The following is a 27,794-nucleotide window of genomic DNA, read 5'->3' as shown; positions in this document are numbered from 1 at the left end:
GTGTTTTCATGGGCTCCTTTTATTAGATATATATCTTATATATATTATATTATATATTATATTATTATATATATAAATAATCTATATATGATAATATATATCTATGTTATACATGAGTGTGTATTGTGTTTGGGTGTGTCTGTGCCTAAGAAAAAATCATACAAGGTTTGCGATCTTATTCTTGTATCAAGAGACCTACAAACAACAAGCTTTTCTCACTGGAGCTGTCATTTCTAAAAGGAAGAATGAATTTAGCTAAAAATGAAAGGTAGTGCCTTCGAAAATTAGGATGATAAGCGGACTTCAATCACTTTTGTGGTGAGGGAGAAATAGAATGATTGATAAATATATTACCAGATAATAAATGCAGCAAATTATACATTTTTTTTCTTTTTCGAAGTAATACCGCCAGCATGCAATAGATACGAAAAAGCTGAAGCGTCATTGAGTTAGTCATACTAAGATCATCTTATATATGCATAACTAATATCGACACTACCCCACCCTATTCTCTCTCTCATATCCTGTTTATTATGTTTATTAGAATGAGTCTTATTGTACTTTCGTCAGGTATCAGATGAATCATGATCTGGTTCTGCCTCGTATTGTCAGCATGTTTACAAATATCTGGCGGTCTTCAGCATCGTTTAAAAGGTTTGTCATAGATTTATTAACATGTATTTTCCTTGCAAGCACGACATCTCTAGAAGATTGTACTAATTTAACCTTTACTCTTAAAGGGAAAAGGTCGGACGGCTCAATTTAATTTGAATTCGATTAAAAAAAACTTGTGTTGACTGATTAACTGTTGGAATTTCCTTGGCTTTAGAAATAATTCCTTATTTTCAATTTGCCAACAATTTTAATTACAGGGTTACTGGTGGTTTTAAGAATTTATTCTAGTGATGGACATATATTCTTATTTGGGAGATATATCTTACTCAGAATTTTATCTTTTTCTAGTCTTTCCAAGATAAACAAATTTCTGGAAATAAAATTTCGAATATTTCCAGATAGTGATCCCGGAGGGTTTTAACTCGGTATTAGTTCCTCAGTGGGTTGCGTACTCACCTATCAATCTGGTAGCCCGAGTTCGCTTCCCGCTGCTGCCAGTGAGGAAACAAAGGAATGTATTAATTTTATGGTGATTAGAAATTCATTTCTCGAAATAATGTGGTTCGGATCCCACAATAAGCTGTAGGTCCCGTCAATAAAAATCTAATCCTTCGCGCCAGGCCTAGGAGAGCTGTTAATCAGCTCATTGGTCTGGTTAATCTAAGATATACTTTTTTAACCCAGTATTTATCCTTCATTGCGGCGAGCTTAGTACAAGCCCGTTGGGGATGACCGTAAAAACATAAGCAAAAAATTGTATATATCGTAAAGAAAATGCCATTCTGACTTCCAATCATGAGCTGCTCTATCTTCAACAGGCTATTCTAACTCAAGGGATGAAGTTTCTGTCTTGATGGAGGATATTCTGAAGTCATCCACTATTAACGATTATTCTATCACCTTCATGACAGACGACACGTCTGGAGGATACTATCACCCTGATAAGGTTGGTGTGTCTTTAGAATTAATGCAGGACAAGGAACACTCAGCTAAATCGTTTGTCTGTCTCTGGAAAATATACGGCTACATTACTGCCCGTCAACTCGTATAATTAGAAAAAGAGGCTGTATGTTTTACATGTGATAAGCACGCGACATATATCTTATATTATCACTGTTGCATTTCTCTCTCTCTCTCTCTCCATACACGGAAACCTCACCTGCAAAGTAGGTAGCTAAATCAAATTCACATGATCTGTAAATCAATTTCAGCTATATTATGTAATTTATGAATGCCCCCGAGAGGAGGTGAAATTTATAGGTTTGTCTTATGATTTCTGACAGCTCATAATTTATGCCCTCTGAATTACGAGGAAAAAGAAAAAAAAAAACATCGTAGCGTTGACTCTTGTCATAAATTTATTACCATTCGGTTCCCTGTATATCCTATCAGATTTGATATGCACAGTACACCGATTCAGTGTAATATATACGTGTGTATATATATATATATATATTATATATATATATATTATATGTATATATATATATATATTATATATATAGTAACATAAAAACTGGGGTATTTGCTATGAGATATTTTAAATAATATAATATGATATGATATGTATGAGACATCGTTGTATATCACGTGCTTTGACATTGCTCAGAAATTGGGAATCATATTTTTTAGCTTCCAGTGGAGACAGAGAACATCTCGGCTTAGAAAATGCTGATAGGTCTTTTTGGGTGGTGTGACATTAAAATCCTTTCCTTGCAGGTCAACGCTCGTCTGTCGTTATGGGCATTTGTCGAAGGTGCCTTTGAAACTAGATATAAGTGGTTTCTGGGTGTGAGTTTGTGTGCATGTGTGAGCCTCTTTCCTACATATTAAGGAAATGAAGGCTTATCATGAAGAGACTGTTACGGGGAGAGAAGTCAGAGCCGTGATGGCTTCTGCCAACGTTTTTTCTGTTTAGTGAAAGTGAAATTTTGCTGGAATGGGTGAGTGTTATTATATCTGTTTTGGCCAAAGTGTGGCTGGATTGTATTTGAATATTTATTTCAGAGATAGCCTGTTTATGTGATCTTTTTGATTATGTTCTTGGGCTTACCAGGGGTTCTCCTGTCTCCTAACAGGCGCTTCTAGCAGAGGGAACTATTCTGGTAGGGGGAACTATTTTCTGGAGAAGAGTGGGATTATTCATTGGAGAAATGGTGTTAACTAATTACTGTGCGGACTGTTAATTACCGAGGGTTATTTGAATTATTTGGACTTTGAGTTAACATTCCATTTAATCATTCTGTTAAGAATCTGAGTTTATTCAGTTATACTTTGCTTTTAAATAAATGCATATTTTTTGTAATTCACTACTCTGATTGATGAACCTGGGTAATGGAGAGAGAGAGAGAGAGAGAGAGAGAGAGAGAGAGAGAGAGAGAGAGAGAGAGAGAGAGGGAGGGAGAGAAAGTATTGCCAATTGCCAGCCGCCTGCCGCTCTGGCCTATTGCTACCAAAATGAATAACGAGATAATTGTCGTCTCGTTATTATATATACATACATACATACATATATATATATATATATATATATATATATATATATATATATGTATATATATATTATTGTAAATGCAACAGATATCTCATCTCATATTATCATTGTTGCATTTCTCTTTTCTCTCTCCATACACGAGAAAACCTCACCTGCAAAGTAGGTAGCTAAATCAAATTCACATGAACTCTAAATCAATTTCAGTTAGTATGTAATTTTTGAATGGCCCAGAGAGGAGGTGAAATTTTATAGGTTTGTATTATGATTGGTGACAGTTCATATAATTTATGTCTCTGAATTATACGATAAAATAAAAAGAAAAAAAAATTGTAGCGTTGACATGTTATAAATGTATTCCCATTCGGTTCCCTGTTATCCCTTAAAATCTGATATACAGAGTACATCGGTTGAGTGTACTATATATATACACACACACACACACACACATATATATATATATATATATATATATATATATATATATATTATATATATATATATATATATTTATTGTAAATGCGACAGATATCTCATCTCATATTATCATTGTTTGCATTTCTCTTTCTCTCTCTCTTTCTCTCTCCATACACGAAAACATCACCTGCAAAGTAGGTAGCTAAATCAAATTCACATGAACTCTAAATCAATTTCAGTTAATATGTAATTTTTGAATGGCCCCGAGAGGAGGTGAAATTTATAGGTATGTATTATGATTGGTGACAGTTCATATAATTTATGTCTCTGAATTATACGATAAAAAAAAATTGTAGTGTTGACACGTTATAAATGTATTACCATTCGGTTCCCTGTATACCCTTAAAATCTGATATATAGTACATCGGTTGAGTGTACTATATATATATATATATATATATATATATATATATATATATATATATATATATATATTGATTGATTGATGATTATGTCTATTAAATCTGGTGTCACAACATCTAGGTAATTGACACCGAAATAAATTAAATAGAAAAAAATTAAATTTTAAATAAATTTCATATAAATAAAAATATCTTTAAATATATGTAAATAAAAATTTTGTTCATATATAAAAGTTCTTACATAGGCGATCTATGTATAATTTAAATTTGGTTGAGGAGGCCTGCCTCCCCCATAAATTTATATAACTGCTCTATATTACAATCCTTTCCTAGAATTGTAATTAGGATAAAATTACCTACTCTGTCACGACCCCAAGACAGGAACCTATGTCTGGGACATTCAATCAACAAATGTTTCACAGTCAAGGGCACAGTACAGTTCTCGCAAAACGGAGGATTTTCACGAGACATCAAGAACCCATGTGTAAGTCTTGTATGTCCAATCCTCAATCTGCACAACATCGTTTCTTGTCTCCTTGGCATATATGGATATGACCAAGGAGACACTGATGAAGTGATACTGCGCATTTTTTGATTGGTTAAAATATCCTCCCACCGGGACTGCCAACATTTTTTAATTCTCTGACTTACTAGAGGATACAGATCCTGATATGGTAGTAGGCATCTTGTGGGTTCTGGGGAGCTGACCGCAGACTTTGCAAGTAGTTCAGCTTTCTCATTCCTAGCCACCCAACATGGGAAGGAACCCAACAGAACTTTATTTCTTTCCTCTTCTTTTTAGTAAAAGCAGCTATTCCAATATATCTAAAATCAGAGGATTTAAATAATTAAAAGATTCCATCGACAGAAAAACACTTCTTGAGTCACAATATATAATAAAATCATTTTCATTCCGAATTAAAACTTCCTTTAAAGCCTTTAAAATTCCATCGATGCAACAGATGATAACCTTCCGCTTCTCTCTACATCAGGGAAGGCTACACCAAAGCAGACGCCAGCATCTGACTTTGAGCCATCCGTGAAAACTGCAGTGGAGTCATCATGTCGCAAAGAGTGTTCTAAAAATATTGACCGCATGGCCTCACTGGACAATTCTGTCTTAGTAAAATTAAAATATTTACAAAATTTTACCTCTGGAAAGTTCCAAGTGGACTAACTGAATATTTTGCTGGTAAAATCTCGATTCTTGGCATATTTAATTCACAGACAATAAAATTAACTCTAAAAGCGAATGGATGAGGTTGCTTGGGGTGACTTTCATAAAACTGCCAATGCCTTTCATTTCTCATACAAATGCTGGTTAAAGACTTAGGTAGCCTCTGGAATCTATACCAGCTCCGAACCAGCAGACGCCTGTAATGAAGATCCAGTGGCACCTCACCAGCATCTACAAGCATGCTCTCGGTGGGAGAGGATTTAAATGCTCCAGTACACAACTGTATTCCTCCATGATGAATTGAGTTGAGCATTTTAAGGCTATTTGGCTTCGAAGAAGTGTACACCTCACACCCATAACTTAATTTTGAAAAGACCAAGGCTTTATATAATATCAACATCTGAGTTCAGTCTGCACCCCACGAAGTGTGAGAAAGGACTTTCAGCAAATTCATTGCTTTCAAGCATTTTGCCTTAATATATTTCAGATGTGGAATCCAGGTCAGCTTGCTATCAAAAATCAAGCTAAGAAACCTTGTTTCACCAACACATGGAATTCTCTGCCTATGAATGAACAGATCTGGATCAGGGTGGATTCCCCTTATACGACAAAAGTGCATAGTTACCGTTTTACTAGCAGAAAATCTAAAACCATTAACCTCAGCCCACTTTACTATATTATCAATGCAGAGCTGAAGGTGGCGTTCACCCACTGCCATCCTTGATGCTGCAAAGGAAATCGATAGGTCATCAACAAAAAGGGTATATGTTATATCTGGCGGAATTATTTTAGAAACCCCATTGATTACCAAGGCGAACAAGGTTACACTTAAAACACTTCCTTGTGGTACTACTTCTTGATTGAACACATCTGACATTGTTGCTCTAACCTGAACCTGAAATATCCTATTTTTTAAAAAGGTCTTAATAAACAGGGGCAAATTGCCTCTCAGGTTACATTCATAAAGGACCCTCAAAATCTCCATGTTGTATCATATGCCTTCTCTAGATCAAAGAAAACAGTGATGTGATGCTGCTTGTCAGCAAAAGCTTCACATATTGAAGATTCCATTCGTACCAATACATCGGTTGTGGAGCGTATACTCCGAAAACCACACTGAGCAGGTGACAGATATTTACCTCTTTCCAAGTACCACATCAATCGTGTGTTCACCATTTTTTCCATGATCTTACACAAACAAGATGTCAATGCAATAGGACAATAATTTTCTGTCTTGAATGGATCTTTTCCAGGTTTCACAAATGGCAGTAATTTTAACTTCTCCCAAAGCTTGGGGAAGATATGTTCTCGGTCAATTCTGTTAATTAGGCTTAATATGAAAAGTCTGGTATTTTCAGGGGTATGCTTAATCATTGAATATGTTATATCATCCAGTCCAGGAGCTGATTCATTACATTTATTCAAGGCTGATTCAAATTCTCTAATAGTAGAAGGAGCATTGTATTGCTCATGTCTTAAGGTATTAAAAATAATTTCGACCTGTTCCATTATCTGTCTTTGAGCTGAATAGGGTCTATCATAATTTTCATTTCTTTGCAACATTAGCCAAATGATTAGCAAACTCATTTGCACTAACTGGGTCTGCTACTCGCAACCATCGATCTTGATAACTGGAGATTGACAAGGAGTGAACTTGCCTGCTATTTTTCTAACTCTCTTCCAAACTAGAGTCAGAGGAGTTTTCGAATTTAGTGAAGATATGAATATCGTCCAGGATTCTTTTCATGCTTTTTTTATTTCCATGCAAAAATTAGCTCTCGCTTTTCGAAATTCAACACGATAATACTCACATTTTCGTCTGCGGTATCTGGTGAAGGCAGATCTCATAGTTCTATGAGTTTCCTGGCATTTACGAGTCCACCAGGGACAAATTTGCCCGAAGTCCTAGGTATAGATTGAAGACCAGCTGAGAACATTATTGTATTCAAAAAGTCAAGAGCGTCATCTACACAGGGAAAGTCATCAGCAGAGTCATCTATTGAGCTGTGCTCCTGGAATGTTGACCAATCAGCTTTACCAATGTTCCATTTGGGTAGCCTTGAAGATGGAGGACTTGATGCTACACTCACCACTATTGGAAAATGGTCACTGGTAAATCTATCATTTATAGCTTTCCAATTAAAGTCAAAATAAGACCAGTCATCACTAACATATAGATAAATCAATTGCTGATAACGTGCCTGTTTGAACATGAAAATGTGTAGACTCCCCAGAGTTGAGGATCCCCACATTTTCATCTATGATGGAACCTAAGCACCTTCCTCTTTGATTGGTGACGATGTCACCCCAAAGAGGTTTCTGCTATTCATATCTCCCAAAATAACAAAAGGACGTGGTAACTGTTGAATAAGAGATTTAAATTTATTGATGGGGAAGACATCGTTAGGTGGTAGATAGAGAGAGCATACTGTATATTTTCTTTGCAAATGGATCTGCACACCTATCACTTGCAATGCTGATTGGATACTAATAGGATTCTGAGGGGTGTCATTTCGAACATATAAAACGACACCACCATGGCTTGGTGGAATGATAGGATGTATACTCTCGTGGGCTGGAAGCACATATTATTACCAATCATGGTCTCCTGCAGAGCTATACAAACAGGAGACACCTCTGATATGAGCAGCCTTAATTTTTCCCATTTAGCTCTTAATCCCTGACAGTTCCACTGGAGAAAATTAATACATTTTACTTTCCTTTAGAGGCTGTTAAATTAGAGCCTCTTTTAAGAACTTTCAGCTTACTGACTTGCTCCTTATTTCTGGAAGGAGACCGATTGTTTAGGGCTGCCTTCCTTTTTAGAGGGTTATCAGTCTCAGGAACAGCAGACAAAGCTGGTGTCTCCTGAGGAGGGGTGTGAGGATTGGACATTGGTGCATCCTCCAAAGCATTTACAGATAGTACAGCCTCCAGAGAGGTGGGAGTGCCAGGTATACCCGACACAGCCGCCACAGAGGAAGGTGTACCAGAAATCACTGGTTATACTTCCATAGAAGCAAGGGTGCCAGAAACCACTGGCACCGCCTCCAAAGAGGCAGGAGTGCCAGAATCAACTTGCACCACCTCTGAAGAGGCAGGAGTACCAGAAATCTCTGGCATGGCCTCCAAGGAGGCAGGAGTACCAGATATCACTGGCACAGCCTCCGAAGAGGCGGGAGCACCAGAAATCACTGGTGCAGCCTCCGGAGAGGCAAGAGCACCAGAAATCACTGGCGCAGCCTCCGAAGAGGAAGGAGCGCCAGCAACAATTGGCACCACCTCCAAAGAGGCACGAGTATGGGTCGTCACCGGTTTCTTATTTAAATTATCCTATTAACATTTATATTTCTCTTTCGGTTGGCAGCGACACTGGAAAAGGATATTCCTGGTCTAACATATTGATTCAATACTCTCTCTTTTGCCTCCCTAAATGTGATACGTTCTGTTACCATTAAAATTTTAATCTCTTTTTCCATGATGTATACATCACAATTAAGTGAAGATGATGGATGATTTTCTCCACAATGTATACATCTGGCTTGTTTATTACATATGCCATGCTCTGGTTCACTGCATTTGACACAAGTGGCTGGCTTGCCTTGCAGTTTCTGTCTACAGGACCCTAACATATGTCCGAATTCTTGACAATGGAAACATCTCCTCGGTCTTGGGATATATTGTTTAATCTTGAAACGTAGCCAGGCTGCTTTTACTACAGTAGGTAATCGAGTAGAATTAAATGTAATAATCAAATTGGGAAGTGGTACAAAAACTCCATTTACCTTCTTCTTCATTCGCTCAACTCTTATTACACCTTGATCTTTTAATTCCTCTACAAGTTTTTCTTCGGCGTACGTCATCAGTTGGGGAGCATATATCATTCCCTTGGAGTGATTCCAAAAAGCATGTACTGCACATTGTACTTTGACTCCTCCAAGGTGTGATAATATTTTCAGTTTTCAGTTTCTTTGGCTGAGGTAGATTCCACCGTCAGCTTTCCTCTACCTTCATAAGAAATCTTAGGCTCTCGGCCACAACACTTCACAATATCTCGATATACAGCAAAAATATCATAACTATCTACTTCCAGATTAAAAGTTAAATACTTTTCATAAGACTTTTCAAATATTCCAGGTCCAATTTCAAACATGTCTCTGCTTAATTTCCCTTTACTCTGTACAGGAGCATAGGGTTTCAGTGTAATTACACTGGAAGGTTTTTCGCATTTTTCCAGAGGAAGGTTGTTAGGGAAGGTTCCAGTAGTCATTAACTGTGCTGATTCATAAAGATTTAAGTAAAAAAAAAATCTGAAAACCTTAAAAAGATATCATCAGCCTTTCATGGATTCCATTCTTCCACCAATGGCACAAGTGAGAACCAACTCCCAAATGTCCACGTCCCTACCCTACCCCACAGGGGATGGCACAACATGATTGGAGTGGCCCAAGTGTAAGCCAAACCCGCTTGATAGGACTGAGAGTATTACCAGAATACAGTCATCCCCACCCTAACCACATTATGGGCAAACCGGACAGAGAGTCCTATCCGGAAAACCAGACCCCCCCTGGAATCCGTGGTCCAGCCCTGTGAAATAGTTCCGCCTGATATCACTCAGGTCAGAACACTATCGGGCAGTTGATGGTCCTGCCACTGGTTCCCACTATTTAGCTTCAGATATAAAACCCAGTCCCAACTATGATATCTTTATATATATATATATATATATATATATATATATATATATATATATATATATATATATATATATATATATATATATATATATATATTGTAAAGGATTTGAGTGTAAATTAGATACTTAATCATAACTCATTAGTTCCAGTCGCCTCTCAAACACTATATATATATATATATCATATATATATATATATATATATATATATATATATATATATATATATATATATATATATATATATATATATATATATATATAATATATATATATATATATATATATATATATATATATATATATATATATATATATATATATATATATATATATATATATATATAGATATATATATAACATATATGTCAGCTGAAGGGGAAGCCTTAGACTGGATACATAGCGGGAAGCCTTTCTTGCTATATATGATATATATATATATATATATATATATATATATATATATATATATATATATATATAATATATATATATATATATTGTAAAGGATTTGAGTGATCTCCACTTCAAAAAAAATGTAAATTAAACAGTTAATCATTACTCAATACAGTTGCCTCTCAAACACTCACCACTCCGTTTTTGAGGAATTAACTCTGATTTACCTCTCTTCCACCTTGGCTTTGCTCGCCTTGTCCTTCCTCCAGATACCAACATCAAAGACACACCTGACCGGGAGAGAGAATAATTGTCTCCATATTGAATGGGGCATATGTCAACCACATGGCTGTTTGACCATGAGAGTCGCAGATTGCAGATGACAACAAACTTTTTCCGAACATATAATAGGGCTCTCCGCGTGGAACAGGGTCCTTAGACGATTTGCCATCGCCAACGAGATCACTCTCCACACCTGGACTACCACCTCCGCCCCTCTCCATCATGAGACAGCTGTTGCAAGTCTGTGTATATTGTATTAGTGCCTGAGGATCACTTTCCCATCGGTGCCCTGAGGAAGACGACTCACATTGTCGAATAAGGTACAGTGCAAAGTTGCAAGGTTAAACGCAGTCAGTCAATCTCTATTCTTCGAATTATTCCCATTTATTTTCTTGAGCTAGTTCTGTGATCCCCTGTTGAGTTACCCGCATTGTTTTTGGTCACTGTTATAGCATGACTTATTCCCACTGTATTCTTATGTGCCGTAAAATAATCCCACTGTTATTAGCATCCACCAAAGTATTGTATTGGGAGGTAATGTAACTGTTTGAGTCATTACTCCTCTACTCTAAGTGAACAGATACATAACTTTCCCACTTTTGTAATCACTCAGCACTACAACTACCCTCCTTAAGTGATTATTAATCTAAGATTTACGCAAGAGAGCTCGGGTATTCAGTGCCTTACATAAGATTGCCCAATCCCTGGTGCCATGTGCATTGCACCCTCACTCATATAGAATGTCATTTGATACAGATGTGCTAGTGTGTGTTGCTGTGGAAGATGGAATCTCGCCTTGTGTTGCTACGGGATTCCCCACATGCCTAGCTACCTCTGGTTACCTATTCCTCTATTACAAGATCTATTTTATTTTTAATTATCTGCGCAATGGTGCCCTGACGTCACTTTAAATCCATAGTGTTTTCCAGTCTATTACTATAATTTGTTTATGTAAATATAATTAATTTAGCTAACACTCAGAGTTTGCATAATCATTTCTCACTGTGAAATAAGCCCTCAGCCTTCTTTTATTTCTTAGGATTTTGTCTCTTATTGACCAAGGCTTTTGTACAATCAGGTAAATTCTCATACCCATTGCACACATTCTCTAGGGGCCAATCCTTAATAGTGACGACCTTTCCCGAGAATCTTGTTAATTGGTTGATTAGTGGAATTATTTGCCAATGCAATTATCAGCATTTGGCAACTATCAAAAGCTGGTCTCAAGAGAAGAGACGAATCTGGAAACCCAAGAAACAAAAATCCCCATAAGAGTACACGAAGAGAAAACCAGTTCCCACAAAAGATAAGGCATTATTCTGTATCTAAAATATTTTATTATTAGGGGTAAACAAAATTCTGACTGCTATATAAGAGGTAGAGATAGGAAAACCTTAGGCCACTCGCATGCTAATTTAGATACAAGAGAAGAGAGAAATTAACCACCCACCTTAGCTTTTACTGCTACTGCATGTTAGCATATTCCTTCATATTAGGTGAGATAGGAAGTGTTACTTAAAAGGGAATAGTGCCATATTTTCTTTGCCAGTTTTACCTAGAAAAATTGTGCCTGAAGCAGAAAAATTTAGCTAGGATGTGAGAGGAATTCCGCGAGCGCCTTATGCTGTTGGTATTTCCTCTCTCTCTTTCTTTCTTGCAGGGCTAGGCAGTAAATAGGAAGAGTTTGTTTCTCTTATTATTATTTCCTTTCATTAAGATTATATTCAGGAGGGTAATTCTGGCCCACATGGCATTGATAGAATTACCATCGTAATCACGACCCCTTAACATAATAATAATAAAGAACAATGATGAATCAGTGTGAGAATAAAAGTATCAATTATGACGCTCCTTAAACATTAACTGCATTAACGATTAGCCAAGGGTAAGAGTTCCATCTTTGATTTTGTTTACACGGGACCAGGTTCATTCAGCCCCACCACTCCCTCACCATTCATTCTCAAAGTAGAGAAGTCCCCAAATGTAAACACTGCATACTCCAGTTCTATCTTGGTAACAGCTGCCTCAAGTTGCTGGTGAGCGAATATTTCCATATATCAACTAGCCCAGACTAGATAACCGAGTAAAGTTATATTCATATATTACAGTCCAGGGTTTTGCAAGGGTGTTTTATGCACAAACCAGTATTTCCTTGTTCGTTGCAAATGAAATATTTATTAACGACATTACTGAGTGCTTGATGCTGAGCAGTTAAAAAAACTTTTTCCATTATCATTACTTATTTTATGACACTAATTATAACCTCCTATCGCAGGTACCTATTAAATACCAAGGACTTGCGATTATTCATTTTATGTTCTGGCGATGATTACTTCCACACTTTTGTGGGTTCCCATTCCCACTCCTTGGGACGATTCATTTTACGTCCTTGCGATAGGCAATTCAACATTTTCATGGCATAAAATTCCCAGTCCTTGTGACAATTCATTTTATGTTTTCTAGCAATGATCAATTCAACATTTTCGTGGGATCAAATTACAATCCTTGTGACTATTCCTTTTACGTTCTAGCAACGATCAGTTCTATATTTTCAAGGATCAAATTCCCAGTTCTTTTCACTATTAATTTTGTGTCCTGGCGACAACAAATTCCATGTTCTCGTGAGTCAAATTCCAAGTCCTTGTGACTATTAATTTTATGTTCTAGCGACGGTCAGTTCTATATTTTCATGGGATCAAATTCCTAATCATTATGACTATTAATTTTGTGTCCTATCGACAACAAATTCCACATTCTTGTGAGACAAATCCTGATTCCTTGTGACTAGCTATTCCAAGTCCTTTAGGGACATACATTCAAAGGCCAAGTGCCAATCATTCTAAGACTTCTAGGTCTCCATTCCAGTCACTTCAGTGGCGCTTTCAGTGCCACTTGCACTCTACCCATACCAGATGGCTACTGCTGCCTTTGACAAGCTTTTAAGGCTCTCTCCGAGTTGGGGGAACAAATGGGATTGAAGAGCCAGGACTTATTCAACTGGGTAACCTTTAAGAGGGCCACAGCCAAGGAGGTAGAAAGAAAGATTAGCCCAAGAAAAGGGGGAAGAAGCAGAGAGAGCAGAGAAGGAGAAAGAAAGGTTAGCCCAAGAGAAGAGGGAAGAAGCAGAAAGAACAGAGAAGAAGAAAGCCCAAGAGAAGAGAGAAGAACCAGAAAGAGCAGAGGGAGAGAGAAAGGGCACATCAACTTGCTATGGCAAACCAGGGCTTCTACCCCTCTGCGGCTCCTTCTCCACATTACACTCTCAGCAGCATAGGATCTCTTATTAAGCCACGGAGCGAGGCTGAGCTGAAAGCCTGGCTCGACCAAGTCAAGCACGTGTCAGAAATTTAACAGCCTGCTCCCAGCAAAATAGCTCTTATTTTGGGGAGACAATTATGAGCACAAAGGTGCCACTACATTTAATGCTTTCCTGGTCGGGATCAAGGGAACATTGCCCTAGTCTGGGATGCGATCATAAGAGCTTTTGAAATAACCCCAGATGGGTGGAGGCAAAAATGGATAAGTAGCCCTTTGTAGGTGGACAGATGCCTCCAAGGCCACATCAGCGGAGGAAATCCTGGAGCTTTTCTTACTAGAGAATTTCCTTTCATACACCCCTCCTGATCTTGCCACCCATCTGATGGATAAGGCTCCCAACACCATTGTAGAGTGGTGTCGGGTGGCTGACATTTATGATACCCACCATCTGTAACTCAGTTCCTTTGTGAAGAAAATTTGCCCATCTGCTCCTCCTACTGCTTACTCCCAGCCAAACCAGAGTCAAAGTAATCCTCCATGGAAGCCCAAGTGTGGACACTGCCACAAGTCCGGGGCCCTCCACCAAGCAGTGACATTCCAAGGTGGACCCCTAGCCACAAGCTCCAGCAAAGTTCAAAAATGGGCCCTCTCAAAATCAGATCACCAAGGCCAGTAGACCCGCAACAATATGCCTGCCCCCACCTCTGGGACAGGGCCAAAGCCTGATTTCAGCTTGCAGTTAATGCACTACATGTGGGGTGCATGGGCACGCATCTTCATGGACTAGATGCCCCAGTAAAGCCGCCACTCCCGCCATTGCCATGACAGTAATGAATCAATCTTTAAGCCCCCAGCTCAGGGTCCTAAATCTATAGCACCTCCACAAGGTAGCTATCCTGCCCACCAGGTCAATGCATTTGACTCTGGTGTGTAGATACCTATAATCTGAGAGAACAGAATTTCCTATGGAGCTAGGATTGATCAGCATCACCTCGTTATGGTGGAGAGCCTCAACCACATTAAAATTATTCTTCCTACCGTCCAGCTGAGGGTCTCATGACCTCACCGATTTAAGATATGTACTCTGGTCCAGCTCCCACAATCCTGATAGATCTACCTCCAAATCACTGCCAGTACTGCTTGAAGGTCCTGGGCAGTGCCATGCTGTGCCCATCATGGACGTTGAGCCACAATCAAATGCTCCACTACCAGTGCTGGTGAGAGAGAGTAAGAAAATTCCAGCAGAAATTCCCCTGGACCCTCTTGACCACAAAAGAAGCTCCCCCAAGAGAGCAGCCTTGCAACCTGTGGCTGAGTCGGTCACCTCTACTTATGAGCCCATAACGCACACAATCACCTCCTTCTCTTCTCTCCCGTCCGCAGCAGACCAGTCCCCGAGTATGGACTTGACCGAATCAAGTTTGGCCGAAGAGCTCAAGGAACTGAGACAAATAGTGTTAGGGATGGGGAAGAGTGCCATTGTTCTTATTGTCACAGCTGCCGGAGCAGCTGGCACTCAAGCATTTTTGTCGTACTTGGGTCCCCTAAGTCCCTCTATAGAATCATCAAACCAACCTCGGAGAGGTCCAAGGAAGGAAGATAAATGGCGCTAAGGCTCCAAGAAATCTAATAGAGTCGATAGTCTCTCTCCCTACTAATGCCCCTGGCACAGTGCCACATTCTTAAGGAGAATTTTGGCCTCTCTCCATCCAGAGAAAGATGACAAGTTCTACACCTATTACTTCCCTCTTACCATTATGTAACTGTTTCCACTTGTACTCTTATTTATCTTCCCCTTTTATAGTTTCCCTTTCCTCTAATTTTTTGCCTTTTAGGCACCTTCTTTCGTCTTATCCTCTGCTTGTGCAAAGTCCCATTTGCTAAAGATTCTGGCCATATAAGTTGGTTAACTTCTTTGAAAATATTCCAGAGACATAGGCAGTTCTGAATGACATGCCCCTTAAAGCCAATAGACTTATCATGTAAAAGTTAAGTATATCTTAGTTTTACCAGACTACTAGCTGATTAACAGCTCTCCTAGGGCTGGCCCGAAGGATTAGATATTTTTACATAACTAGGAACCAATTGGTCACCTAGCAACGGGACCTACAGCTTATTGTGGGATCCCACGATTCCACGTAGGTCGTGCCAAGAATTGAACTTCAGACCACCGGATTGGTAGCCGAGCGCGAAAACCACCGTCCAACGAGGAACTATCATGTAAAAAGTGCCATATCTAGCACAGTGCCATATCCTAGGTACTTAATGCATTCAATGAGATTAGGAATATGTAAAAGCCAGTATGAATGCTATCAATTTAGCTTGGCCTACTAAGGCAATATTGTTTAAAACATAGCTACATTATAACTTATTCATTTTTTATTTACTTTTGATTAAATATTCCTCCCTGGTCTCGATATTTTTGCGTGATTTTGTATACTCTCTGAAGAGAAATATCATGTATATACTGTGTAGCAGATTTAATGATTTCCATGAGGTAATACTTATCACACGCATCGTCCTAATGGCACAGGGCCATTATCTTATGAATGCGCGGGTCCAATAACCCCCCACAAATGCGCTGTACCGCCCCTTCAGAGCTAACCAACAACATGTTCTTGCCTTATGTTAAAGCTAACAGTATAATGCATGATAGAATTAAGTTACCCATTAACCATGTATTTTAAGGCTTATTGTAAATTAGAGGTTATAACTTATGTATTTGGCAGTGTTGTTAATTGTGTGATATTATTTTGTCTTGATGAATGAATAATATGATCTTTTCAACAAATATTTTAATTTGCATTTCTCTAAGTCATGTCTAAGTTTTATTGATTCATCAATTCTTGACAGGTGTATAATTTTAGGTTCTCTACAAATAGAGTAAATCTTGATTTTATACAAAATTGATTTCTGCAGAGTTTTCACTTAGTTAAACCTTATGTTATAATATCACTTAAAGAGTGTCAAAGTGAGTTATCATTGTAGGTGGCTATTTTAGTCATTCCAACCCATCTAGGGTTGGCATGCCTTCCAGAATGGGGAGGTGTAAAGGATTTGAGCCATCTCCACTTCAAAATAATGTAATATAAACAATTAATTATAACTCATTACAGTTCCAGTCGCCTCTCAAACACTCACACCACTCCTTTTTTGAGGGATTAACTCTGAATCACCTTTTCCACATTGACTGCACTCTCCTTGTCCTTCCAGGTACCAAAAAAGACGACACACCCGGCTGGGAACAAGATTAATCATAGCCATATTGAATGGGCACACATCAACCACATGGCTATGGCCATGTGAGCACGAGGGAGCAGATTAAATAAGGACCGACAGCCCTGCCACCTGTCTAGATGATGGCAAACTATCTCCAAATGGATAAAAGGGCTCTGCAGGTGAGAGAGGGTTTGTTATGGGCTGCTCTGGGAGTAAGGGCCCATGCCAGCACAAGGCTGGCTCAACCCTGGATAGGTTTCGTTATTTTGGCACCCCTTTAAAGGTGCGTCGGGTCGAGCTCGACCCGAGCGCCCAGAAAAATTTGTGAAAATTCAAAAACTGTAGCTATGCGGTACATTTTGATTTCTAAAATCAATTTCACTATTTCAGAAGATAAATCATACCCATCTACAAATTGAATATTTATTACAATTATATTAAAAAAATAAGTATATACAAAAAATAATTTATGAAAATATTTACAAAATATACAAAATATGCTATATACACACAAAAATTGAGAGAATCCTTCCTAAAACTACTATTTACAATATGTGACTGCCAGAAAAGGTGCGGACCCTATAGAGGTAAAAAAGGGTAAGTTTTTGCCCCCCCCCCCCCCAAAAAAAAAAAAGTCAAAATTTCAAAATGTTTTTTTAGGACCAAAATGAAATAGAAAGTGATTAATCTTTGTTATAGAATAAACTCATATTATCCTAAAACGGAATTATGTAAAAAGATCTGCACTAAGATGTAGTTTACTTTTATATCAGAAATGTTATTCTCTCTCTCTCTCTCTTCTCTCTCTCTCTCTCTCTCTCTCTCACACACACACAAACAATAATTTACAAAAATATTTAAAAAAATACAAAATACATTAGATACACACAAAAATTGAGGGAATCCTTCCTAAACCTACTATTTACTATATATGACTGCCAAAAAAGGTGTCGGACCCATAGAGGTCAAAATCAGAAAAGAGAAAAAAAAGGGTAAGTTTTTTTGGCCCAAAAAATACCTAAATGAAATAGGAAGTGGCTAATTTTTTTTATAGAATAAACTCATATTATCCTAGAACGGAATTCTGTAAAAAGATCTGCACTAAGATGTAATTTACTGTCATATCAGAAATGTTATCTCTCTCTCTCTCTCTCTCTCTCTCTCTCTCTCTCTCTCTCTCTACAGTGTGTCGATGATTTATTGACATAAACTGATGTAATCTGTCACCAGAAAAGGCACAGACCCACTACTTCCCACCCCCTCTCTCCCCCTCTTGTCTGTAATCATTTCAAGGTCATCTCCCTCGCCTCCAACCCTTCTACACAAACTTGAGCTTTTTGCCATAGAGGTGTCAGCAACCTCTAAATTATCATCAAGATCACTTTCTAATTCCATTAAAAGTAAGTTGATGGCATCCATGCCCAGAGAATACTGCCTGCTGGCCATTGTTGATGAGAAATGCAAAAAAAAGGCAAAACTGAGAAATTGGCATTCGAAGGAAATTGGCCCAAATAGCAATATAAGGCATCTCAGCCACAACCAATGGCATGCATAATGTACACACACCCACCCACAGTTTCCAACAATACAACACTATCCCAGTGTCAACAGTGTTAGACAGGAAATCACTAATTGATAACTTTGCCTTTGTATCCCACACATGTTCAAAACAAACAATTACTCAGAAAAGGAAAAAGGACAAAGGCAAGGCAAACACAGGTTTTTACATAATTGTATTGTGTGTTCTGCTAGCCTCTTGCAGGTCGATCACACCCAGATTCGAGATTGATGATGATTTATGGGAAAAAACATGTTTTTTTAAACACTCCTCTAGTCGTGCACGACCCGTCGCACCTATTCAGGGTAATCTTCAACAACAACAACAGGGAGAGGCTCCTTAAAACTATCACTCTCTACATACCTGGACTACCACAACACCCCTCCTCTCTCCTTCGTAAGACGGCTATTGTAAGCCTGTGAATATTGTATTAGTGCCTGAGGATAGCTATCCCATTGATGCCCTGAGGAAAACGACCCATATCTTTGAGTAAGGTACAATGCGAAGTTACAAGGTTAAACTCAGTCAGTAAATCTCTATTCTTCAACTTCTTTCCTTTTATTTTCTTGAGCAAGCTCTGTAATCCCCTGGTGAGTTACCCGCATTGTTTTTGGTTACTGTTATAGCGTGAGTTATTCCCATTGTAATCTTATGTGCCGTAAAATAATTCCACTGTTATTAGCATCCACCAAAGTATTTTATTGGGATGTAACGTAACTATTCGAGTCATTATTCCTTTACTCTAAGTGATCAGTAAAGTAACTTTCCCACTTTTGTAATAACTCAGTACTACAGCTACCCCCTTACATGATTATTAAAGCAAGATTTATGCTACAGAGATTGGGTATTCAGTGCCTTACATAAGACTGCCCCGATCTCCTCTTGCGTGTACATCACACTCTCACTCATATAGAATACCATTCGTTACAGATGTGCTATTGTGTGTTGCTGTGGAACCTGGAATCTCGCCTTGTGTGGCTCTGGGATTTCCCACCGGCCCCCACCCTTTGTGTCTCAATCGTACCACGTGCCTGGCCACCTCTGGTCTACTATTCGTCTATTACAAGATCTATTTCATTTTTAATGACCTGTGATATGGGGTCCTGACATCCCCCTTAAACTTGTATGTGTTATAAATTCTTTTACTATAATTTGTTTATGTAAATATAATCAATTAAGCCAACCCTCAGAGTTTGCATTATCATTCCTCACTCTGAAATAGGCCCTCAGCCTTCTTTTATTTTTTAGGATTTTGTCCCTTACTGATCAAGGCACAATTGGGTAAGTACTCATACCGTTGCACATTCAATAGGGGCCAATCCTTAATAATATACGAATATATGTATATATATATATATATATATATATATATATATATATATATATATATATATATATATATATATATATATATATAATTTAATTTCCGTTGAATTCGACGGCATTTTGGTTGTTGATCAACTTTTTATTAGTTTCACAGTATTTTCTAAATCTTCTATCAAAAGGCTGATCAAAACCCAAAAAGCCACAGAATTAAGGAAATCTGCAAACAAGAAAAATTATATATGTATATATATATATATATATATATATTATATATATAATATAAAAGTCTATCACATTACCGTGATTCATATACATATATCGAACTACAAATGTCCTTTAATATCTAATTCGCTCTACCTTGGAATTAATATATTTTCATATATGTTTAAGCGAGGGGGAATTTATTGAGCGATAATAGGAATTGGCGATCGACAGGCGCGAACCATCGACCTCTCAATTCCAGGACTGGCAGTGAAGCCCCGCGGTGGTGGGGTGGTCTGGGGCTTCACTGCCAGTCCTGGAATTGAGAGGTCGATGGTTCGCGCCTGTCGATCGCCAATTCTATTATCGCTTAATAAACTCCCCCTCGGTTAAACATATATGAAAATATATTAATTCCGAGGTAGAGCGAATTAGATATTAAAGGACATTTGTAGTTCGATATATATATATATATATATATATATATATATATATATATATATATATATATACTATTACACACACATATACATATATACTATATATATAGTATACATACACTTTATATATACTATATTATAAGGAAGTTTAAAAAGCTCATATTTTCTGCCATGGCTTCGTTCTTATCAGTTCACAGATTATCTAGGAATTTCTCGAGGATTCAGCGTTTTCAATGTACATTCGGACCATAACGAATCATCTCTACTTTCACATCTTGACAAGGTAAATACTGGATACTTAAAATCCTTGACGTTTTCACTTAATTTTGAGAATAAGTCTAAAAATATATGTGATGTATATCTGTCTATATACTCTTAAGCATTTTACTTAAAATTGAGTGCTGTGGCTGATGATACTGATTAGGATTTATTTAAATTTTCTCTTTAAAGGAAATCAGTTACTGTGAAAAGACCAGAATCACTATTTTTACCACTCATTATGAAAAGGCAGACCTTTACTCATATGTCTGGTCTACGATTTCACCAACTGAACAAGACTTTCCATTTCACATAGCCATTTCCACGAAAGATATCATGCAAACATCATCTTGTTTTATCAAAACTAGCCGATGGACGGTTTTTTTCGTTATTAGCTCCAAAAATTCAAATTAATATACCAAAATCTACCCATTGCAGATCCACCGTTCCTCTCACTACCAGCTTGACATTTTAGCAAGCGATAATAAGGAAGTTTTAACCAACGCCATCGGGTTGCTGTCCGGGCAGAACCTGCTGGTTTGGTCGAAAAGGCTCCTGGTAATCACGAGACTTCCATTACGCGAAACGCTGCAGCCCCTCAAGAGAACGCTTTCGTATGCAAACGCTATGATTGTCAGTCCGTCTCGCAGCTTTAAATCTGACACGTAATGTTTTCTGCTTAGTTTCGTCGTCACCTAACTGAAAACGACACAAAAATTAGTTTTTAATGGTGTTGTCTATTTGTAAAAATAATTCTTTCGAATCAGTTATGTTTTTTGTGAATATAATTCTTCTGTCTAATGATATTTTTACTCTACGTAAAGAAATCATTTCGTAACTGCGCATCTTCATTTGGGCAAAGGATATATACCTTTACCAAACTGCTTCCTTCTACCCCGGTGAGGGTCTTTCTCTAATTCCAAATTTTCTTCTTTTAGATGGACTTTGAGTATAGTGGTCCCGTATAGTTTCCGGCTGTTGGCAATTGCCAAATGGAGTCAAGACACTGGCTTCTATTATGGAACAAACTATAGGATGTTCCCTAGCAAGTTTGACAGGTGAGTTCAGAGAGAGAGAGAGAGAGAGAGAGAGAGAGAATCACCTCGTTGAAAAATATTATATATGGAAGTTCTTAATGTTTGTATTTACTGATAGGTTGCAGTCAATGTAGTTTGCTTGAAAATGCCTTATACACACACAAGTATATATATATATATATATATATATATATATATATATACATATATATATATATATATATATATATATATATATATATATTTACATATACGCAGGTATATAATATACATAAAATATTCATATATTTATAATATATATATATATATATATATATGTATTATATATATAATGTCATGTTTATAATATATAAGTGGTCTGTTGTAATAGAACACGAATGTATATTTTCGCTGAAAGCGTTGTTAAGTTTCTTTATTAAGTAACTGGATAAAAATAACCATTAAATTCAACTATGCCGTTGAGGTTGCTCGATGGCGGACACTTGGCAGTAACAGCGGAAGTCTACCCGCCCCACATCATGGAAAAAGAAACTATAACCGAAGGCGAAAATCCTTTTCGAGGACCTGTGGTCGAGATTCTCAAGATCTTGACTTCTTCCATAAATTTTACGTAAGTACGCCTCTCCTCTTGTTAAGTAATTGATGTTTAATACCGTTTCGTTGGGGAAAAATTATGCTCGATTCTTTGAAAGATCAGAAGAGAATCAGATCTGCATTTCTATTTAAATAAAGAATACTATCTTTCTGCTTTTGCCCTTATAATATTAAATCTACTTTGACAGCAAGGTATCGTGTCGGCACATCTCGGTATTCTTGGCCTTGCGACAGAAAATCCCAGTTTTATTAGCCATCAAAATGTCAGTGAACAGCAAAGTCAGAAACAAAACTGCTTATCAGCGTTTTAAAGCCAATTAAAGGAAAATAGACTCAAACTATTAGCAACTATTACGCTGGAAACAATAGCTGGTGAAAGTGTTCTAGCAATTATTGAGCACTTCAGTGGGTGGTAACGTAAACCGAAGCATTTAATCAAACTTACAGATATTAGTGGATCATTGAACTTTACTTATCTCAAATCTCATCACCTGCTAATTTGTAAATATTAGTTTTTATTGTTAAAAAAAACGATTAATGCAGAATATCTCGGTACTTGTCATGAAAAAATTAATCGTTGCTACCTCAAATCTCAACACTCACTTGTTGAAAGCTAACCACATATCTATACAAATTGCGACAGTTACTGCCATAAACCGTAATACGTATTTCTGATTATAGCCATCTCAGCGATGAATAAAGAATCACTCATTTGTTCCTCACATGGATTTTATTACTTACTGGCTAAAACTCACTTGTAAGAATCAGTGCAAAAGATGTTACCTTAAATCTAAGTATATATACTTTTTAAAAATTTCTAAAAATACTAAAATTTTACAACCCGTAATTTTACATTGCAATAATATCTCTGCAGTATTGCTTGAGGGTAAAATTTTCTCAAAGTTCCTTATCCCAGGAAATACATGCAACCATGAGTTTCTTATGAGCCGGTAGTATATAAAATAAATCATAAGTTATCAGACAGAAATCCACACATGTCAATGAGATGGCAAAAACACTTTGTTTTTTTTAATAAATTGGCGTTTTTGATCGAGAATCATTAATTAACGTTTTCGATTTTCTCACAAAACGGACAATGTCATCTTTCAGATACAGCGTTACTCGGCCGCCCGACGGGGCATATGGTTATCGTTATCCCAATGGAACCTGGAATGGAATGATTGGAATGTTACATAGGAAGGTAGGTCAGGTTTTCCTTTGCAGTGATGATGATAATAAGGCAATTTATCAGCTGAGTTTTGCACGGGCCATTAAGAGACTTGGAAAATGGAAATGCTTAGTTTATCCAGTGATGGGCGCATTTGCATGTACGATTGTTCAATTTGACACTATATACATATGTATAATTATATATATATATATTGTATATATGATATATATATCATATCTATATCTATATATATATATATATATATATATATATATATATATCATATCATATCTATATATATATTATATATATATATATATATATATATATATATATATCCTATATATTTATATATATAGATATGATATATATATATATATCATATATGTATATATATATATATATATATATATATACATACATACATACATATGCGCGTTTGTAAAAAACACATTAATCCCCAACTTAAGAGATAAATCCTTTTACAAAAACTTCTTCGAAAAAAAGTATCTCGCCATATACTCAAACTAATCAGGTCTTTAATTAGACTGAAAGGACACAGGGATCTTAAAAGCGTATGCTAGCAATTGACGTACCCTTAGAACCTCTGAATTTTATCCTCATAACGGCAACGAGAGTCATATTCACAGGAGGTGGATTTCTCCTTTGCTCCTTTCAACGTCTTGTACACAAGGGCCCAAGCTGCAGACTATACGGTCCCGTTCGTCATCGAATATGGCAGGATTTTGGCCCGCAAAGGAGAGACTGAAGTAGATCCTTGGGCATTTTTCCTTCCTCTGACGCCAACTGTTTGGCTTCTGCTGCTCGCCTGCATGGGAATAATAATATTGTGCTCACTAGCTTTAACGCGGATTTTGAATGCATCCAAGACCATATTCCCGAGGTACTCCTGGGAAAACTACGTGAGGACATTTCTGAGTCAAGGTGAGTTTCTGGAATCACAGATCTTCGTATAACTACATAAGGAGAGAAACTATACTTAATTTAGTGAGAAACAATACATAATTTAGTGAGAAACAATACTTAATTTGGTGAATGTTAAAATCTCTCTGATCGTAGGTGCACGTAAGAAATCTTCGAAACTGGTGTATTCAAAAAGCTCATTTCTTACTGAAACTTAGTAATGTTCATTAATACGAAAATGAAAAGGAAGGGCGTGTTTTGGTGCCCTCTATAAAACACAAGTAAAATTTCTAAATTTCTCCCCACCTTCACAGACACGGAATTCCAGACAGTGAAAGAATGGTCACTCAGCATTCTTGTAGCCACCTGGCTGATAGCCTTACTGATCGCGCTGAAAGCATACGCTGGGAACTTGAATTCCCTCCTCATCGCCCGTCACGTACCTCAACCTTACCATACAGTCAGGGCTGTGGTGGATAACCCAAGAATCAAGGTCCTATGGGTTGCTGGAGGTTCTTACTTGCAAATACTGAAGGTGAGTGGATGTCACAGAGGTAGGAGCTATAGGTACTTATGTCCAATGAAGTATCAGTAACCTATGATGATTAGATATTTTGGCCAAGTATCACAGACAAATGATTCTGTCTTTTAGAACAAGTATTTAAGAGAGAGAGAGAGAAGAGAGAGAGAGAGAGAGAGAGAGAGAGTAAGATTCCCGCTCTTCTAAACAATAGTTGAAGTTAGGAAAAAGAACAACTGTGTATAAGGTGTCGGATATTATACAGTTACTTAAGAAAAAAAAAAAAAAAAAAAAATAGGAAAAAGAAAAAAATAAAAATATTATGAGAACAAAGTGTATTGTGGACAACTAAATTATATTCTTGATTCATAAATAATTAATGACCGTCAGCCTACTGCATATATAAAGTAAAGCAACTTTATGTTCCGCCTGAAATGCAAGGCAGAGCAGATGCAATTCCCTTCTTTTCGTTATCATCATATTACTCTTTTCTTTGACCAGAGCTTTGAGTCAGGGGTCTTCAAGGAGTTGGCTGACGCCGGTGAAAAGGGGAAGATTTCCTTCATGGGATCGACGAGTCTAACCGAGATCGTCAATACCAAAGTGTCCAGTGGCGATTATGTCATGGTCATTGACGACTCGACCATGAAAACGTTGGTCGCTGAACATTTCTCTAGATCTGGTGAGTGAGTTTGGTTGGTTGCTAATGAATCCCGTGCTTGTTGTTAATTGCCAGTTGGTAAGTTATATCTTTGCGAAGGCTTTGGTTTGTTTGTTTAACAATGCAATTTTATAAGTCGGTGGTGATAAAGAGTAATCATTGGAAAAGAGGAAAACAGGTTAAATGGTATGAACAGAATCATGTATTTTCAGTCATTCTGAATAACATTGTTTCTATAATATTCTTAACTAATCTTTAATTTATTCTTTTTGTTTATCTGTCCTTTCACACGCGCGCGCACACATCCACCCACATGCATAAACACACTCTCCAAAATCCACACACACCCCCACACTCACAAACACATGCTCCCACACACCCACAGACATACACTTCGACACCAACCTACACACACACCCACACATACAAACACTTACACATCCACATACGCACGCACTCACCCACCACCACACTACACACATATACTCTCGCACACCCAACCGCCCACTAACCCTCACACACAAACACCCACCACCACCACCACTCACACACACACACACACCCAGAAAGTCTCACATCACATACATACACCCACACACACAGACACAAACCCACCAATAGCCAACCAAATCCTCCAGCTCACTATAGGCCACGCATCTCCGTTTTCATAAAAAAGCAGATTATATATATATCTATATATATATATATATATATATATATATATGTATATATATATATATATATATATAATATATATATATATGTATATATATACATATATATATATATATAGTATATATATATATATATATATATATATATTATATATATATATATATATATATATATATATATATATATATATATATGTATCTTTTTTTAGGAACATGCTTGTTCTACCTATCGAGAGAGTTATTCTTCCCGCTCATGGTGGCCATGGTTGCTCAGAAATACAGCCCTTTGATTCCAGTCTTAGATAAAAGGTAAAATGAACCAAAGTACAAAAGTTATTATAACATGACAGGCACCGGCTAGCATGTGAATATTTCCTTGAAGTATTTTACTTTAATTTACAAGTTGAATTAGGCGTAACTCTTTGTAAATTATGCTAGGATACATAATAAATACGTATAAAAAAAAAAGACCTTCGTCCTGAAAAACTCTTATATAAAAACTGATCTTTGCATAACATTCAATTCAGTAAAAGAATTTTAAAACCAAAACCGTGTTTTTTGATAGCTAAATTATTGAGTCACAAGCTGCTCAACATGTATCTTTTTCTGAAAATTTCTGCTTCTTTTAGTTTAACTATTATTCTTTAGTATTATCATTTAGTTTTTTTTTCAAAATTCCCCGTATAATATGTATTTCTTGGCAAAGGCATCTAATGGCAACTAACTGTTTGTTTATCAATAGAAGCTAATTTTATTTTTTTATCATGCTGATATTGCCTCCATCCTTATCTTTTGAAATGTTAATCTGCAGACATAAATAACAATTATACAACAGCTGAATTAATAAAGGAAACAGAATAATATGATAATTAGAATATTGAGCACAAACACAGACTTTGTAGTTTCGAAGCATTTCTAAATATACTAGGGAAGAAAAATCCACTTTACAGGACACTGGCTATCGCCTTGGTAACGAATTCATTATCCCCAGGATTATCATGATCAACGAAGGCGGTCTGTACGACCACTGGACGAGGAATGAGATTCAGAACTACACCAACTGCGCTAAAGCGCCAAGCAAGATTTTGTTCCAGTCTGCTCTCTCACTTCAAAGCCTCTGGGTAACAGGAGCAACGGCCACAGGATGTTTCTTTGTATCTGGGCTTTCGGGGGTTGAAACGCTATCACGACAACTTTCATTTGATGGCAATATGTTGCCTTAACAGTACAGTTACAGACTTCTGTAAAGAGTTTTCATTCTGACAATCATTATCAGTCTTAGTTCCGGAAAGTGTTTCTAAAGTAGGTAGCACTTCTTGTGATGCCTAAGAAAACTGGACTTATTTCATTGAGGGGTGAAATTTCGTGATACGTAGCATACACTTAAGTTCATATTTCTTCCGAGTAGTTTTACCCAATAACTAATGACATTTTTCTTTATTTGTTTTTCAGGGGAT

The 27,794-nt window shown here is 37.1% G+C and overlaps 1 protein-coding gene and 1 long non-coding RNA gene across 2 annotated transcripts; both read left to right on the top strand.

The window, feature by feature from the left end:
• Positions 1 to 21,694: 21,694 nt before the first annotated feature.
• Positions 21,695 to 23,588, top strand: LOC135210577 (uncharacterized). Its single transcript, XR_010313552.1, has 3 exons — positions 21,695 to 21,814; positions 22,257 to 22,403; positions 23,498 to 23,588. It is a non-coding gene; the product is annotated as an uncharacterized LOC135210577 (long non-coding RNA).
• Positions 23,589 to 23,989: 401 nt separating this feature from the next.
• Positions 23,990 to 27,560, top strand: LOC135210477 (uncharacterized). Its single transcript, XM_064243368.1, has 6 exons — positions 23,990 to 23,995; positions 24,209 to 24,503; positions 24,797 to 25,017; positions 25,504 to 25,684; positions 26,547 to 26,646; positions 27,329 to 27,560. Exons 1-6 carry the CDS (start codon positions 23,990 to 23,992, stop codon positions 27,558 to 27,560), a joined length of 1,035 nt encoding a protein of 344 aa, XP_064099438.1.
• Positions 27,561 to 27,794: the final 234 nt, after the last annotated feature.

The sequence above is a fragment of the Macrobrachium nipponense genome, chromosome 39 (genome assembly GCF_015104395.2).
Source record: "Macrobrachium nipponense isolate FS-2020 chromosome 39, ASM1510439v2, whole genome shotgun sequence".
Taxonomy (NCBI): domain Eukaryota; kingdom Metazoa; phylum Arthropoda; class Malacostraca; order Decapoda; family Palaemonidae; genus Macrobrachium; species Macrobrachium nipponense.
Note: the sequence above shows the minus strand (reverse complement) of the source record. Positions and strands in the feature narration are given on the sequence as shown.

What these genes read in the sequence shown, in the direction of transcription:
- LOC135210477 (XM_064243368.1), top strand. An exon ending in GAGGACATTTCTGAGTCAAG is followed by an intron (nt 24,504 to 24,796) that starts GTGAGTTTCTGG and finishes CCACCTTCACAG; the next exon opens with ACACGGAATTCCAGACAGTG. An exon ending in CTTACTTGCAAATACTGAAG is followed by an intron (nt 25,018 to 25,503) that starts GTGAGTGGATGT and finishes TTCTTTGACCAG; the next exon opens with AGCTTTGAGTCAGGGGTCTT.